The sequence below is a fragment of the Trichosurus vulpecula genome, chromosome 3 (assembly GCF_011100635.1).
Source record: "Trichosurus vulpecula isolate mTriVul1 chromosome 3, mTriVul1.pri, whole genome shotgun sequence".
Classification (NCBI taxonomy): Eukaryota; Metazoa; Chordata; class Mammalia; order Diprotodontia; family Phalangeridae; genus Trichosurus; species Trichosurus vulpecula.
The window spans coordinates 179,145,615-179,159,593 of NC_050575.1; the positions used below are offsets into that span (position 1 = coordinate 179,145,615).

Sequence of the window (13,979 nt, forward strand, 5' to 3'; positions counted from 1 at the left end):
TAGGTTTCTTGAGAAATAGGATAGTACCATTTGTGGGATGGATCAACCTACTCTCCCTTCCCTGGACAAGCTCTAACACCTCCATCTGGGTGAAGTTGGTTGGGATACTTACAATTTTCTGAGCAACTCGGAAAAACTGGGCTGCATCACGGATAATATGGCCAAAGTTGTCATAGACCTTGACGTAAGGACGCACCCAGGAGGGTAGCTGGGCTCTGGCATCATTGTTAGCAAACCTGGGAGAAAGAGGAGATCTGCATTTTGCATCCTCTCAAGACGGTTTTAACCCAGTTCTTTACATCTCTCAGCCCTTCAAACATGGTTTGGCCCATCTATGTTGACAGGAGACACTAAGAATGAAACCTATACCCCTCTCATACTTATATAGATTTAGGCCAAGAAAATATGAAGTACACATCAGTCCTAAAGCCCAGAGTCTTGAACACAGTAACCATTCAAACTTTCAATGCCAAATGAATAAATAAATGGAAGTTCATCTGCAACAAACATACTTAGTTTGGGGTGCTAAAGAGGTAAGGTAAGCTTCAGGGTGGTTTTTACAACTAGAGAAGATGGGCACATTTTAATTGTCATCCGATGGGGATTAGGATACATTCAAGTTCCAGCTTCTAGTATTCAGGGCAATTTCCAAAGTGGTGGAACTGAAGGCAGATGACCATGAGCTCAGGTGTGAGTGCAAAACACTCTTTAAAATACTTTGTCATTGAAAGGGAGGAAATAGCTGGTGGGGGTAGAGTCAAGAGATGATTAATTTTTATTTTGCCTTAAATAAAGTCAGGAAAAATCTAACTAAGCATGTTTCAAGTGAAGGGGAAGGAGCCATAAGAGAGGGAGAGATTGAAGGTGGAAGATGTGTGGAAAGGATGATTAATTAAGCATAGTGGATAGAGCACTGGGCTTGGAGTCAGGAAGATTCATCTTCCTGAGTTCAAATCCAGCCTTAGGCACTTACTAGCTGTGTGACCCTGTGCAAGTCACTTAACCCTATTGGTCTTAGTTTCCTCATCAGTAAAATGAGCTGGAGAAGGAAATGGCAAACCACTCCAGTATCTTTGCCTAAAAAGCCCCAAATGGGGTCATAAAGAGGCAGACATGACTGATATGACTGAACAACAAAGAATCTGGTAAAAAAAAAAAGAGTGGATAACATCAACAATTCACACCCTAAGATGGACAAACTGATTTCCTCCCAAGAACCCATGAGGTTATTACAAGAACTATTATCCTGATTTTAAGATACAAAAAACTGAGGCTCAGAGAGATTCAATGACCCATAATTATCCTCCTGATCATAAGGCAGAACTGGTATCAGACATGTGGACAGAATGTGGCTTCTGACTCCAAGTCCACTGCTCTTTGGAATATATCATTCAGCCTTTCAGCATGGGGCTAATTGAGGTGGGGAAGGCAAGAGGTACTTATTAAGCATGTATTATGCACCAGGCACTGTGTTAAGTGTTTCACACTTATATCATTTGATCCTCACAACAACCTTGGGAAGTAGGTGCTATTATTATCCACATTTTACAGCTGAGGAAACTGAGGCACATAGCAGTCAAATGAATTACCCAAGATTACACAGCTAGTAAGTATCTGAGGCCACATGTGAACTCAGGTCTTCTTGACTCCAGGTCCAATGTTCTATCCAATCAATTAATCAATAAACACTTATTGAACTCGTACTATGTACCAGATACTGTGCTAAGCACTGGGAATACAAAAGAGGCAAAAGACAGTTCCTGGCCCCAAGGAGCTTACAATCTAATTGGGGAGCCAACATGCAAACAAATATATACAAAGCAAGTTATATACGGAATGGTAAATAGTTAACAGAGAGAAGGCACTAGAATTAAGAGATGGAGAAGGCTTCAAGTAAGAGATGGGATTTTAAGGAAACCTAGGAAGTCAGTAGGCAGAGATGAGTGTTCTAGGCATAGGGGAAATGCCCAGGCCCGAAAGATAGGCTCTTTTGTATGGGGAACATCGAGGAGGCCAGTGTGACTAGCTTCAAGTGAGTGGTGGAAGAATAAGGTGGAATAAGACTGGAAAGGCATCATCTAGCTGTTTGATCCAGCACGGATCAAGGATAACGAGGGAGACATTAACCTTGGCAAGGAAGAAAGCAACCTTCTCCTCTAGAGAAGTATTAAAGAGGGTGAAGGAGACTTCAGGGAGCTCACATCAGATGGCAATGCTCTTCTCAGTAAATGAACCAAGAGTATCTGCTCAGAGTGTGTGAGCTGGGATATAAAGTACTATGAGTAGGAGGATTGAAAAGAGAGGAAATAACTAGAATACCTGCTCTACAGGACTTGAGAAAAATAAATAGTTAAGCAACTATGAGAGATTAGCAGAAGTCAGGCTGCATGAATTTATAGTGGAGTCAAGCTAACACAGTTTTATGACTTTTTCCGGTAGTTCTTAACAGCTTATATCTAGGAGTGAGGATCAGTAGAGTGGAAATACAAAAATCAAGAGGGTAAGGGATCCTATGATTGTGGCTGACCTAGGACTATTGGCAAGTGAACCAAAGATGGAAAATGACAAATTGGGAGAACAGGAAGTGATTGAGGGACCAGATATCACATCAAAAAGGTTCAACAGCAATGAGAGAACAAAAGAAGAAATACAGATGACTGTGGTGATAGAAGGTATCTGCAGAATTCAGTATCATGGAGGTGAGGCACTTTCAGGTGATGGTGCCTGTTAAACTGTGGTCACATAGGTATGCAGCTTATGTGTAGAGATGGAGGTCACTGGACTCAAAGAGGTCCAGGAAAAATGAGAGAAGGATGTTAATAGGGTCATCAACATGTATATATAAACAGCAAAGTTACCAAGGAAGATGGTGGGTAGTGGGAAGATTAATGCTTTCATCAATGTAGGTACTACCTCTAATGGTCTAGACTGTGCCCTATCTATGCATTCTCATTCTGCATGACTCTTCTTCAAACCCTCCCATAACCTTCCACAGGGAATACAAGAGGCCTTGCTCTGATGTTCTGACATTACACGGGTCCCAATGGAGAATGCAAGCTGTCCATCTGGTATCTCTTAGCTCTCATAACATGATGAGCCCAATATTTTTTCTGGTCATCTCTTGGCTATCTTTAAACAACCTACTGAGAAGCATTCTCCATTGGTAATATACTGTAGCCTGTTCACAATGACCATGAACCTTTCTATTGCTCTTTAGGTGACCTTCAATTTTACATATTACGGTTAGTGTTATGTCTGTTGTGGTAACTCACTACTGACTGATCATGAAGAATTTGTGAAAACTGAGCCTGTTCTCAGCTTTGTAGAAAAGCCTCAAGAAAACAAAGGGGCACAGTACCAACTAACATGGCCACGCCATGCTAGAGTCACGACTCAAATAAAAACATCTAAGTTCCTTTACAGGAAATGAACCAGTAGTTGGATCAGTTGATGAGATTGAGTAACCTTGCTAGAAAAACAGGATGGGGATATATGGAGTCCCAAGATATACACAATCCTCTGACTTCTCCTGTGGTCATATCCAGATTGCTCAGGATAAATAAGCAATACTTGAAATCACATCTCCCTTGGGCTACTTCTGATTAGTCACTGTATTTCCTAGAGACAGACAAGTGTGGATTTCTACGGCCTTCACTATTCAAGAATGTTACTATCTGGTATCTTGCAAATTTAATCAAAAGAACATTAAAATAAAAAAGAAAGCAAAACTCCTTATGTGTATCTACTAACCAAGATACCATACAGGATAGCTACAATGAAGGAAATATCAAGTGAGACATCCAGAAGTTCACAGGAGACAAACCCATGGTCTCAAATGTACCTACATACAAATATACAAAGTTTAGGCAACGAGCAAAAACAACCAGAAGTCCTAATGCAATCAGACAAAACTAACCTCAAAAGTGTGTGTGAGACTGGGCAAAATAAAATCTATGATTGGGATGGCTCTGGATGGGTATACCTTATTTAAAAAAAGACAGAAAATATAATATCGCATATTAAAAAAATACTCATGTGAGGAAATCCAGAAAATACACAGCAGAAACATGGTAAAGTATATTTGTTTGAAAAATCAATACAGAGCGAGTAAGAAGCAATTTTGTCATAGACCACATGAACAGAAAGAAGAAACAGATGAGGAATTGAGGATATAAATTACAGAGACATGGTAAAGCAGTGATGGAGGATTTAAATTATCCAGATATCTTCTGGAGCTCTTTCTGTGCCAAAAGCAGAGGAGCTAAAAACTTTCTGACTTGCCTTAGTGATAATTTCATCCTTTAAAAGATGGAGGAATAAATGAGAGGTAATTCCGTTCTGGATACCATTCTCATTAACAGGGAGGAATTGACTGCTGGAGTGGAAATGACAGGAAATGACAGGGGCCCAGTAATTCCTCTCTCCCTCCCAGAGTTTGTGACAAAGGAAAGGTAAGCTAGGCATAAGCTCTCAAACATCTTAAATTTTGGTAGAGCTCAAAAGGTAGAAAAGATGCCATAGACTAAATTCTATAGGGGAAGTCCAACCAGGGAAGATGGAAAATTCTAAAGAATAAAATTATGAAGACAGGCAGAGAAATAATTATGATTAGGAGGGAAAAAATAAGAGTTATCTAAAAAGAGTGACATGGATACATAAGAAACTTAGATGGAAGCAAGGGCAGGTAACAGAAAATCAATAATGTACAACGAGCTGAGGCTAGTGTAAAAAGCTAAAGGTAATGAAAAGTGGTTTTTTGAGGGTTTCTTTGTTTTTTAAGCTGGGGAGTGGGGAGGGGAAGGAGAAGGACCAAAGATGGAATGGCTATGCTGCTTGGGATAGACGGAAGGATAAATGACAAAAGGGATTATCAAGAGTGAGCAGACCTGGAAACAAATTTTTTTCGCCTCTTTTCTCCTAAGAAGGTGAATGACCTTTGCACTGGAAATGACAACAAAAAAGGCTAAAAACGGGAGTTAATACCCAAGATAAATAATGACATAGTTAAGAGCTGCCCTTGGCCAATTCAAGTCACTGAACCCAAGTGAACCGTATCCTTGGGTACTAACAAAACTGGCCGGTGTGACTGCTGACCCACTTTCTGTAATATATGAAAAACTGTGGAAAATGGGAAAGGTACAGAAGTGTTAAAAATGGGGAAATATTGCTCCAATTTAAAAAAAAAGGCATTGAATAGCATCTACAGCATATAGACCAGTGGGTTTGACTTAGACTCTTGAGAAAATTCTAGAACAAATTAAAGAGAAGGTGAAAGAAAACCCAGAAAAAGATGATTTCATCAAGAACAAGTCATGACAGATGAATTTTATTTCCTTTTCTGACAGTAACCAAATTGCTGGATCCTAGGGACCCTACAAAGGGCTTGCGAAGGTTTTAGAAAAGCATTACAACATAAGCATAAGGACAGTTAGTCAGTAAGCATTTATTAAGACCTATTACTCCTACTCCTACTAAGCATTTATTAAAGGCACTATGCCAGGCTCGGGATACAAAAAGAGGTAAGACAAGGAGATGGTTGCTAACAAGGATCTCCTACTATTCTCATGGGAAAGACAAAAGTATGTGGGCTAGACAATGATTAGGAGTCATTTAATGTCATGTACTGACAGCTACACTCAGCAGTGGCTGAATGGCTAAACTAAAGGAAGAGCTGTTAATGGTCCAATGTCAGCGTAGAAGTCTCCAGTGGAGTTCCCAAGGGATTTGGTTCTTGGCTCTTTTATCCAAGACAGGGGTGGAGATCCTGTGGCCTTGAGGCCACACGGGGCCCTCTGGGTCCTCAAATGTGGCCCTTTGACTGAATCCAAAAACTTCACAGAACAAATCCTTTTATTAATCCTTTTATTAAGGGGATTTGTTCTGTGAAGTTTGAATTCAGTTAAAGGGCCTCACTTGAGGACCTAGAGGGCCCCATGTAGCCTCAAGGCCACAGTTCCATACCCCTGATCCAAGACTTAAAGGCACAGAGGGCATGCTTATCAGCTTTTCAGGTGATATAACATTGGGAGGGAGAGCTAAGACTGGGTCACCATCATTATCCAAAAAGATCTTGACCTACCAGAATACTGAACTGACTCTAAGAAGAAATTCAAAAGGTCTTACAGTTGGATTAAAAATAAAGTCAGTTTCAGAAGTATAGAATGAGGGAGATATGACAAGAAAGTAGTTTGTCTAAAAAGTATCTGGGAGATTAGTGGGCTGCAGACTCAATGAGTAAACAGTGGGATGTAGCCAAAAAAAGCCTCATGCAATCTGGCACTCAAGAGGCCTGACTTTCAGGAAAAAGGAAATGACAATTCCCTTCACCGCACTCTAGCCAGGCCACATCTGAACATTGTGTTTAGTTCCAGGTACCACAGTTTAAGGAGGGTGCTGATAAGCTGGAGAGGCAACCAGGAAGGTGTAGGGCCTTGAATCCAACCTATATGTCAAAGATTAGTCAAAAAAAACTAGAGGTATTTAATCTTGAAAAGAAAAAGACTCAGTAAGGCCATAATAGCAGCCTTCAAGTATCTGAAAAGCTGTTCAGAGGAAGAATTAGAATTATTCTCTTTGCCCCAGAGGGCAGAATCAAGGGCCATAGGCTGAAATAAACAAAAAGCAATTTTAAGCATGACACCAGGAAAACCTTCCTAACAATTAGAGCTAACCAAAAGTAGAATGGCTGCCTTAAAGACGTAGTGAGTTTCCCCTTACTGGAGTTATGCAAACAGGCCCTAGGTAACAACTTGTCTGGTATGCAATTGTGAGGAGTCTTCTTTGGGTACAGATTAAACTGGGTAGCTTTGAGAAATCTCTTCCAATTCTGAAATACTGTGATTTCCTTCATTTTCATAACTAGGGAATCTGAGTCACAGAGAAGGATAGTGATTTGTCCAATATCAGCCACTAAAATGGGAATCTGGAAATCCATATTAAAGGACAAAATAAAAATAAGTCAGGCACACCTTCACATAGTCTCTCATTCCCCTCAATACACCCACAGACTAAAAATAATGAATGACACAAATTCTGCTATAGAACTAGAAACAAGGATAGGCATTTTTGGAGGAAATAACTACAAAGAATTTTGAAAACATTACTTTTTTTTCCTTATAAAAGTACAAGTGTTTAAGAATTTCTATTTATTCTCATCAGTTTTATGGTGATTAATTGCTATTTTACATTTTTCTCAAGAATGTAAAAGAATCAGTGAATATAGTCTCAGTTTAAAATGTTATGAATGTATATGTATTATTAAAAATTAAATACTAACCTAATAGGCAAATTAAATTTAATTTATCCTGAGCTTGTCCTGAAAATCTGAACAATGTGAGGCTTAGTTTTATTTGATTTGGATGAAGCAGACCATAAAATGAAGCAGCTGACTCAATGGATCTCTTTACACTAACCCATTTTGAAGAAGATTCTTTTTAAAATGTCTATTGAAAAATCATATATTCACACATCATCTTAAATTTGTGCTTTATTTACCATAATACAGTACAAATACTTTAACTATTTCTGTGGATATTTATTTTGGCCCAATTTGGGTAATTAAAATTGGCCTAACAATTATTGAAAAAAAATTAAACTGCAAAAGCTAACCTATTAATAATTATTATTCATTTATAAAATGTTTTTTAAAAAAAGAATTTGTTAAAATACCACTAAACTTATGGCCTTGTCTGAATACAGAACTGGGAGTGAGAAACTCCTGGGTTCAGTGCTGTTTAGGCTGATCCTGGGAAATTCAACTTCAATATACATTTGTTGTTAAAGTCCCTGCTATGCAGAGGATTGTGGTAGATAAAACATAAATATTAAATAGTCCCCTTCATGGAATTTGAAGTTTTAAATCACGGCACACACTCAACCAAAAGAAATGGAAAGACAACCTGTTGCAGTGGAAAGATTTTTGTATTTGTAGCAGGAGGTCCTGGATTTGAATTCTGGCTCTGGTATTTACTATATGACCTTAGGCCAGTCGCTTGATTTTTCTGGGCCTTAGTTTCCTTACCTGTAAAATGAGGGGATTGGACTGGATGACTCCTAAAGTCCCTCCCAACTCTAACTCTGTCATCTTATGATGCCATGTTTGGTTACTGCCCAGGAGAGGACCTTCCTCCAGATAGACAGCTCTCTCTGCTCCAGAAAGGAAGGCACACTCCACCTTTGCAGACATTATACAACACCTGTGATCACAGAGGAAAATAGCCCCAAAGTCCTGGCGATGTCGGATGACTCTGCCGATGGCTTGATTAACCGCCCGGGAGGCTTGCTGCCGGTACCACTCGTGTCCAGATAAATACTAGACCAGATGCAAAAGGAGTCAGTGAGGTTGTAGCCTGCTGTCTCAGGCTGCTTGCCACCCTAAAATCTGGTATTCCAGATGGTCATAACTCCTTCCAAAGTCATGAAACTATGCTGGAACCTTTGAGGGAAGTTTCACGTTATTACCACTGCCAATGACCAGTCATTGAGAGATGTCCCTGTCCTGCCACCCACTAGTCTTGTGACCTCTGCCAAATCAACTTGACTTATCTGATTGTGAAGTGCTTTATGTGTAAAATGGGGATAATAACACTATACGCCCTGGCTTATTGTGAAGACTAAATAGAAAAACAGATGTGAAAAGTGCTGCATAAACTGTAAAGCTCTATACGAATGTATCATATTATTTGTCAGGATGTGGCACTTTATGAACCACAAAGCAATATATAAAGTCAGCTTTATTGTTGATATGTGTAGTAACCTCTCCCATCCAACTCCTTCCCCTTGAGGATTTCTTGCTACACTCATGCTATTATTCATCTTATGTACGATAGGGACTTAGCTCAAAGGCTGATGAGGAAATAATGCCCTTGGAGGACACCTAAACAAATATGGGGAATGCGGACAACTCATTATCCCAAACTGTTGGTATCCACCTTCATTTACATTCACTTTGGATATCTGCCACCCCACTATGCCCTTTGTTTACTCCAAACTCAGGGTGTGGAATAGGGAACACCAGGGCATTGGTGATACATCTGGATATGTATCATCAGTATTCCAGACACAAGGAATATGAAGAAGTCTATCTGTAGGCAGGGGACAGCAATGAAGAATGTGCTCACTTCTTACCTGGCCCCCTGTGCCACCCTTTCCTCTCATCTCATCAAGGAACTGCATCTTCAAAATGACTCTGGGATCCATTCGTGGAGGAAATGGGAGACCAGTGATGATGACTCCACGGCCGTTCATATCTGCAAAGTCCAAGCCCTCACTAGCCTGGAGGATAAAATTATGGCAGGAGTTTGAGGAGGTCTTCATTACAAAGATAAATCTACACAGGGGGGTAACATACAGGTGGTATCGTATGAACCAGGAAGGTCATAGGCATAGCCCAGTGTGACTTAGTGCCAGAGGCAAGAGTTTTTCTCAGGGTATAAGAACCCAGGCTTACACATCAGATTCTGATTCTAGAGCTGAAAGAGAACACATAATTTGGTATTTAGTATTTTTTTGTGTACAGGCACCTTTGTATGGCACATGTGTAGATTCTTACCTTTCCCCGGCACACAGCCATGAAAGCAGCCCCATTTGATTTGGGACAGACAATTTTCTCATAATAGGCATCAATAACCTAGGAGAGATCAGACAGGACATCAGGCCCACCCCGTGGTCCTCCTTTCCAGTGAGAGACTGAAAACAGGTGAACACATAGCCCAAGAAGACAGGGATGAGGTATCAGATTTTAGGGAGTTCTTATTCATGGTATAGTTTCAAGAAGCTTCTTGAACAATTTCAATTAAAGAGAATGGAGGCATTTATGTGGTTTTTTTTTTTTAAACTACTCATTATTTCAGGCTAGAGGGTGGGATCATAGGAAGAATAAACCCTCTATTTCACTGGTAGCATTTCTATCTTAGAAATAGGTACCCATCACACAAACAAAGCAAACCTCAGAACATACAGTAACTTGACCATGAAATTTATTCTAAATACAGAGTGAAAATCTGTATTAGCAAGGTGGCAAAAAAATGCCAAACAGTGAGAGGGAAGTGCCATCAACTCAATTCAGGGAACAGGTATCTTGGAGGAAGCTAAGAGACCCTCCCCACAGAGAAAACACTTTTGATTCTGACTGGAGAGAGCAAACACCCTTGGTAGTCTCTTTAGTGCCAGGAAGTCACTGTGCACTGACTGGTCTCAGATTCTCAGCCATTGCCCCATACTAGGCAAGGACAAGGGGAAGAAGGTGGGACCAGGAGAACTGGGCTTTCACTGCTATCCTCTCCTAACTTATATCCTCTGTTGTCAGAAAACACTGGATTTATGACAAAACCTACAAGAAACAGAAACTTACTTCTCTGGAAAGTCAAACCCAAACAAACCAAACCCAGAGTGAGGGATGAGCCACTGACATGACTCAATGGCTCCTGGATTTCCTTGCAGCCTCTCCCACACTAATACTAAGGACCATTTGGAAAGGAATGTACTCAGCGGGGGAAAGGAGAAAGAGACAGAAGCTTGGGTGAAGCAGATGCCCAGCAATGTCTCTGAGAGGTTTCTCAGCACAGAAAGCAGATGGGGTAAAAAGAGGAACTCAAGAAAACTGGCCATCCAGTCACCTTCAGTTCATTTTTACAGACCTCGGTAAAGCCGCCTTTACTTCTTGGCTCCACAAAAATCGCCTTTAACTCTTCTATCTTCCTGGCATAGTCATGGTCCTGTTGAGAGGAAACATGATAAAATGAGAAAAACCATCTCAGCAGTCTGTTGTCCTGGTCCTTCTAAAGACCAGGAAGGGAACTGAAGCTTTCTTCTCCTTTCACCTTCACCCCTGCTCCACCCTCTCTAGACACGGTCGGCTACCAGTTCCCTCTCCAGTGCACCACCTTTTGGCTTACACAAAATATGAAGACTCAGTGAGAAAACAACATACTCGCCAGTACTCGAGACTTTTTTCCATGACAGGGTATGATGGGAAGAATATCAAGAGTCCATGGGGCACGACTCGTGCAATATTCCCTGTAAGCACATTCAAAACAATGGGACATCTGAGTCCAACACGACTTGAGATTATGATTGCAGCCCAGTTAGGTTGGAAGCAGAACCAGAAATAAGGGCTAGGAAGACCAGGAGGGCTGATCTGGCATCACAGAGTGGGACATGGGCAATAACCTAGGTGAAAAGCCCTTCCCCAGTTTGAAAGGGTACAAAGATAGAGATAGAAGCCATGACCCAGATATTGCATCTTCTCAGATAAACCCCTTCCCTTAACAGAACACAATGATGCGTCAACCCTCAATCTAAAAGAAAAACTTCCATTTCTTGAATTAGATTGAGTAATCAATTCACAGGCAGTGTAGTATAGTGGAGACAGCCTGGAAGTCAGGAAGACTAGGTTTCACATCCTGTCTCCCACACATCCTCGCTGTGATCCTGGGCCATGCTCTGGTCATCCCTCTAAGGATCTAAGTTGAAGAGAAGGTGACAATCTATATTATTAGAGAGAAATTTCCTTGCCTGGAACTTTCCTTTAATGATAAACCCACAGGTACAGTCCCTATCCTTAACTAGATTTTAAGCTTCCTAAGGGCAGAAATGGTACTGACCCTTTAGTATACTCCTCAAATATCTCCTAGTAAGCAACTTCCTACCAAATGGGTATTCAACTAATATGTGCTATTTCAACCTTCAATTTCATACTTCTTACCTATAGTTTTTCCTAAGGAAGACAAGCATTCTTCAGAAAACCTAGAGAAGAACAAAAATCACATTTCTTTAGCATCACTTACTGTAGTTTATCTCAACACTTTGCTAATCTTCTATCTCTGTGCCAGACAAATGTGTTTTAAACACATCCTGAGTTACTGATTCATAGCTCTTCTTCCCAAAGGTATTCACCCTAACTTCTTGACCCTATGTTGGGAGGGAATACAGCCTGACTTTCCTGGTACTCATCTTAGTTAGATTTAGCTTGCTCCCATAGTACACACCGAGGCAAAGATAAGGGTAACTTTCGGGTAAAAAGACAAGGGAATTAATCATAAACCTCTTAGTCATCATCTCCTGCCCATTGGCAGGCTTGTCTTACACTTCCTATTCCAAGGTCTCCTCATCCTAGAAGCTTCAGGTAAGAAATAGTCAATGTCTGACACATAAAACAGCAGCAAACCAGGTAAGCGTAACAGTGGGGAAGCCAGCTTTGCATAATCAACTAAATGAGAAACACACTACTCTAGAATCAGGGGTGATTTACTTACTGTTTTGTTGCTTATTCATAGTCTTAAATTCTTTCACATATTGTAATCAAATTGACTTGATTTTTTACCAATCTGGCTTATATTACTTAATTCATGACAAGATCTAATGGGAACATAGTAAGAGCCAGGGAATTTCCTAAAAATGATGATTCAGTTCACTGAGAGCTGCCTCCAGCTGTCAAATTCTCTGGTTGGGGTGGGATCAGCAGAAGGTTAGGGGGATAATCTGTTTACCAGACAGTGAACAAAGAGCAAAGTCTGAGAAAGCCAGATGCCAACAATGTGATATCAAGACGACAATATGATGGAAAGAACTTGGCATCCAGAGATGAGAATACAACTGAAAAAGTATCTGGTCTTGTATTGCAAAATATACATACTGCACAGTTTCCAAAGAATGCCCAGGTTGGAAGGATATTGCTGAAATCATCTAGTCATTCCTCTCTTCCCAATCCCACCATGGCACAACACCCTCCAGACACCATGTAGTCCCCTCAGTGGCTCCCCATCTTGGTGAGCGCTCCCTTATATGTATCGTCTCCCTACGACTCGAACATAAACTCCTTGAAGAGAGGGACCATCTCATTTGTGTATTTTGTATGTTATCTTCAGCACTAAGCAGAGTGTCCTGCGGAAAGCAGACATTTAGGAAAGGCTATTGCACTTAAATCCACTCCCAACTTTCATGAAATAGGACCAGGACCCTATATAAACAAACCATCTTAGATAAATGAGATTTATCTTTTTACTGAATGAGTTGATGAATTCATAGATCCTATACATTCCTATCATTTGCAACAACAAGCTTGTTGCTTTAAAAAAATACACAACATGATTTTAACTTCTACGTCTTTGTTACTGCTATATTTATGCGCCATTATCAAATTTTCTAATTCTATTTCTATTATACACTTATACTCTCTGTTCTTATCATATCACTCATTTCCCGATTCTCCCTCACAGACAAAATCCAACTAAACTGAAGAATTCTCCTACCTTTTATCATACGCAGAACTCAGCAATCCACCATCAGGGCCTTTGGGGACAATCCCCACCCAGATCTGATGTTTATCAATGACGTGGGGATTCTCCAAACAAACAGGGAAAGGACTGAAAGAAGGAAAAAGAAACAACAAGGACAAAATGATGACATAATACTGAATTGCTAGGAGAGGATGTGGTCGCTTTAACATGGCGTCAATTACGCATCCACTGTGGAAACTCCTAGTTGTCCTTTCAGTGGGGAGGTAGAGACTACAGGTTTGAGAGTGTCGCAAACATGGATATGCACAGTCGCTGTGCAATGTCACGAACTGGATAGTGGTGATTTTCTGTTTTGATTTCTTGCAAGGAAAGATTTAAAGCTGGAATGAAGGGAAAGGATGTGGTGGATATTTGGAAATACAAATATAAAAACAAATGGTATGCATCCCTCCATTCTTTGCAGTGTGGAAATATTGCATATACTGGCAAGCAGGTTGACTGGTTTTGCTAAATTGCTTTTTTCCCTCTTAAAAAAAATCTATTCTGAGATATGGCTAGCTGTATTGGGGAAGAGGGAGGGATATATTTGGAAAAGTATATAATATAAAAATTAAAGACATCATTAATAATCATAAAAACAAACAAAACAAAAGGTTTCATTGGTGGTCTTCAAGCAGAGGCTAGATGACTACTTGTCAAGAAGTAGTTTGCAGTACGGATTCCTTCGGATTATTTATGGAT

At 40.3% G+C, this 13,979-nt stretch overlaps 1 protein-coding gene across 2 annotated transcripts in view; it reads right to left on the minus strand.

Moving 5' to 3' along the window:
- The window catches only part of RTEL1 (regulator of telomere elongation helicase 1), a 94,681-nt gene that overhangs the window by 32,237 nt on the left and 48,465 nt on the right, over positions 1–13,979 (minus strand). For both annotated transcript variants that reach the window (XM_036750451.1, XM_036750453.1), the window contains exons 17-24: positions 13,251–13,364; positions 11,705–11,745; positions 10,931–11,016; positions 10,638–10,715; positions 9,551–9,628; positions 9,127–9,273; positions 8,196–8,311; positions 113–236 (exon numbers count right to left, since the gene is read on the minus strand). In XM_036750451.1, the coding sequence (XP_036606346.1) occupies positions 113–236; positions 8,196–8,311; positions 9,127–9,273; positions 9,551–9,628; positions 10,638–10,715; positions 10,931–11,016; positions 11,705–11,745; positions 13,251–13,364 (784 nt within the window). The remainder of the gene's footprint in view (positions 1–112; positions 237–8,195; positions 8,312–9,126; positions 9,274–9,550; positions 9,629–10,637; positions 10,716–10,930; positions 11,017–11,704; positions 11,746–13,250; positions 13,365–13,979) is intronic.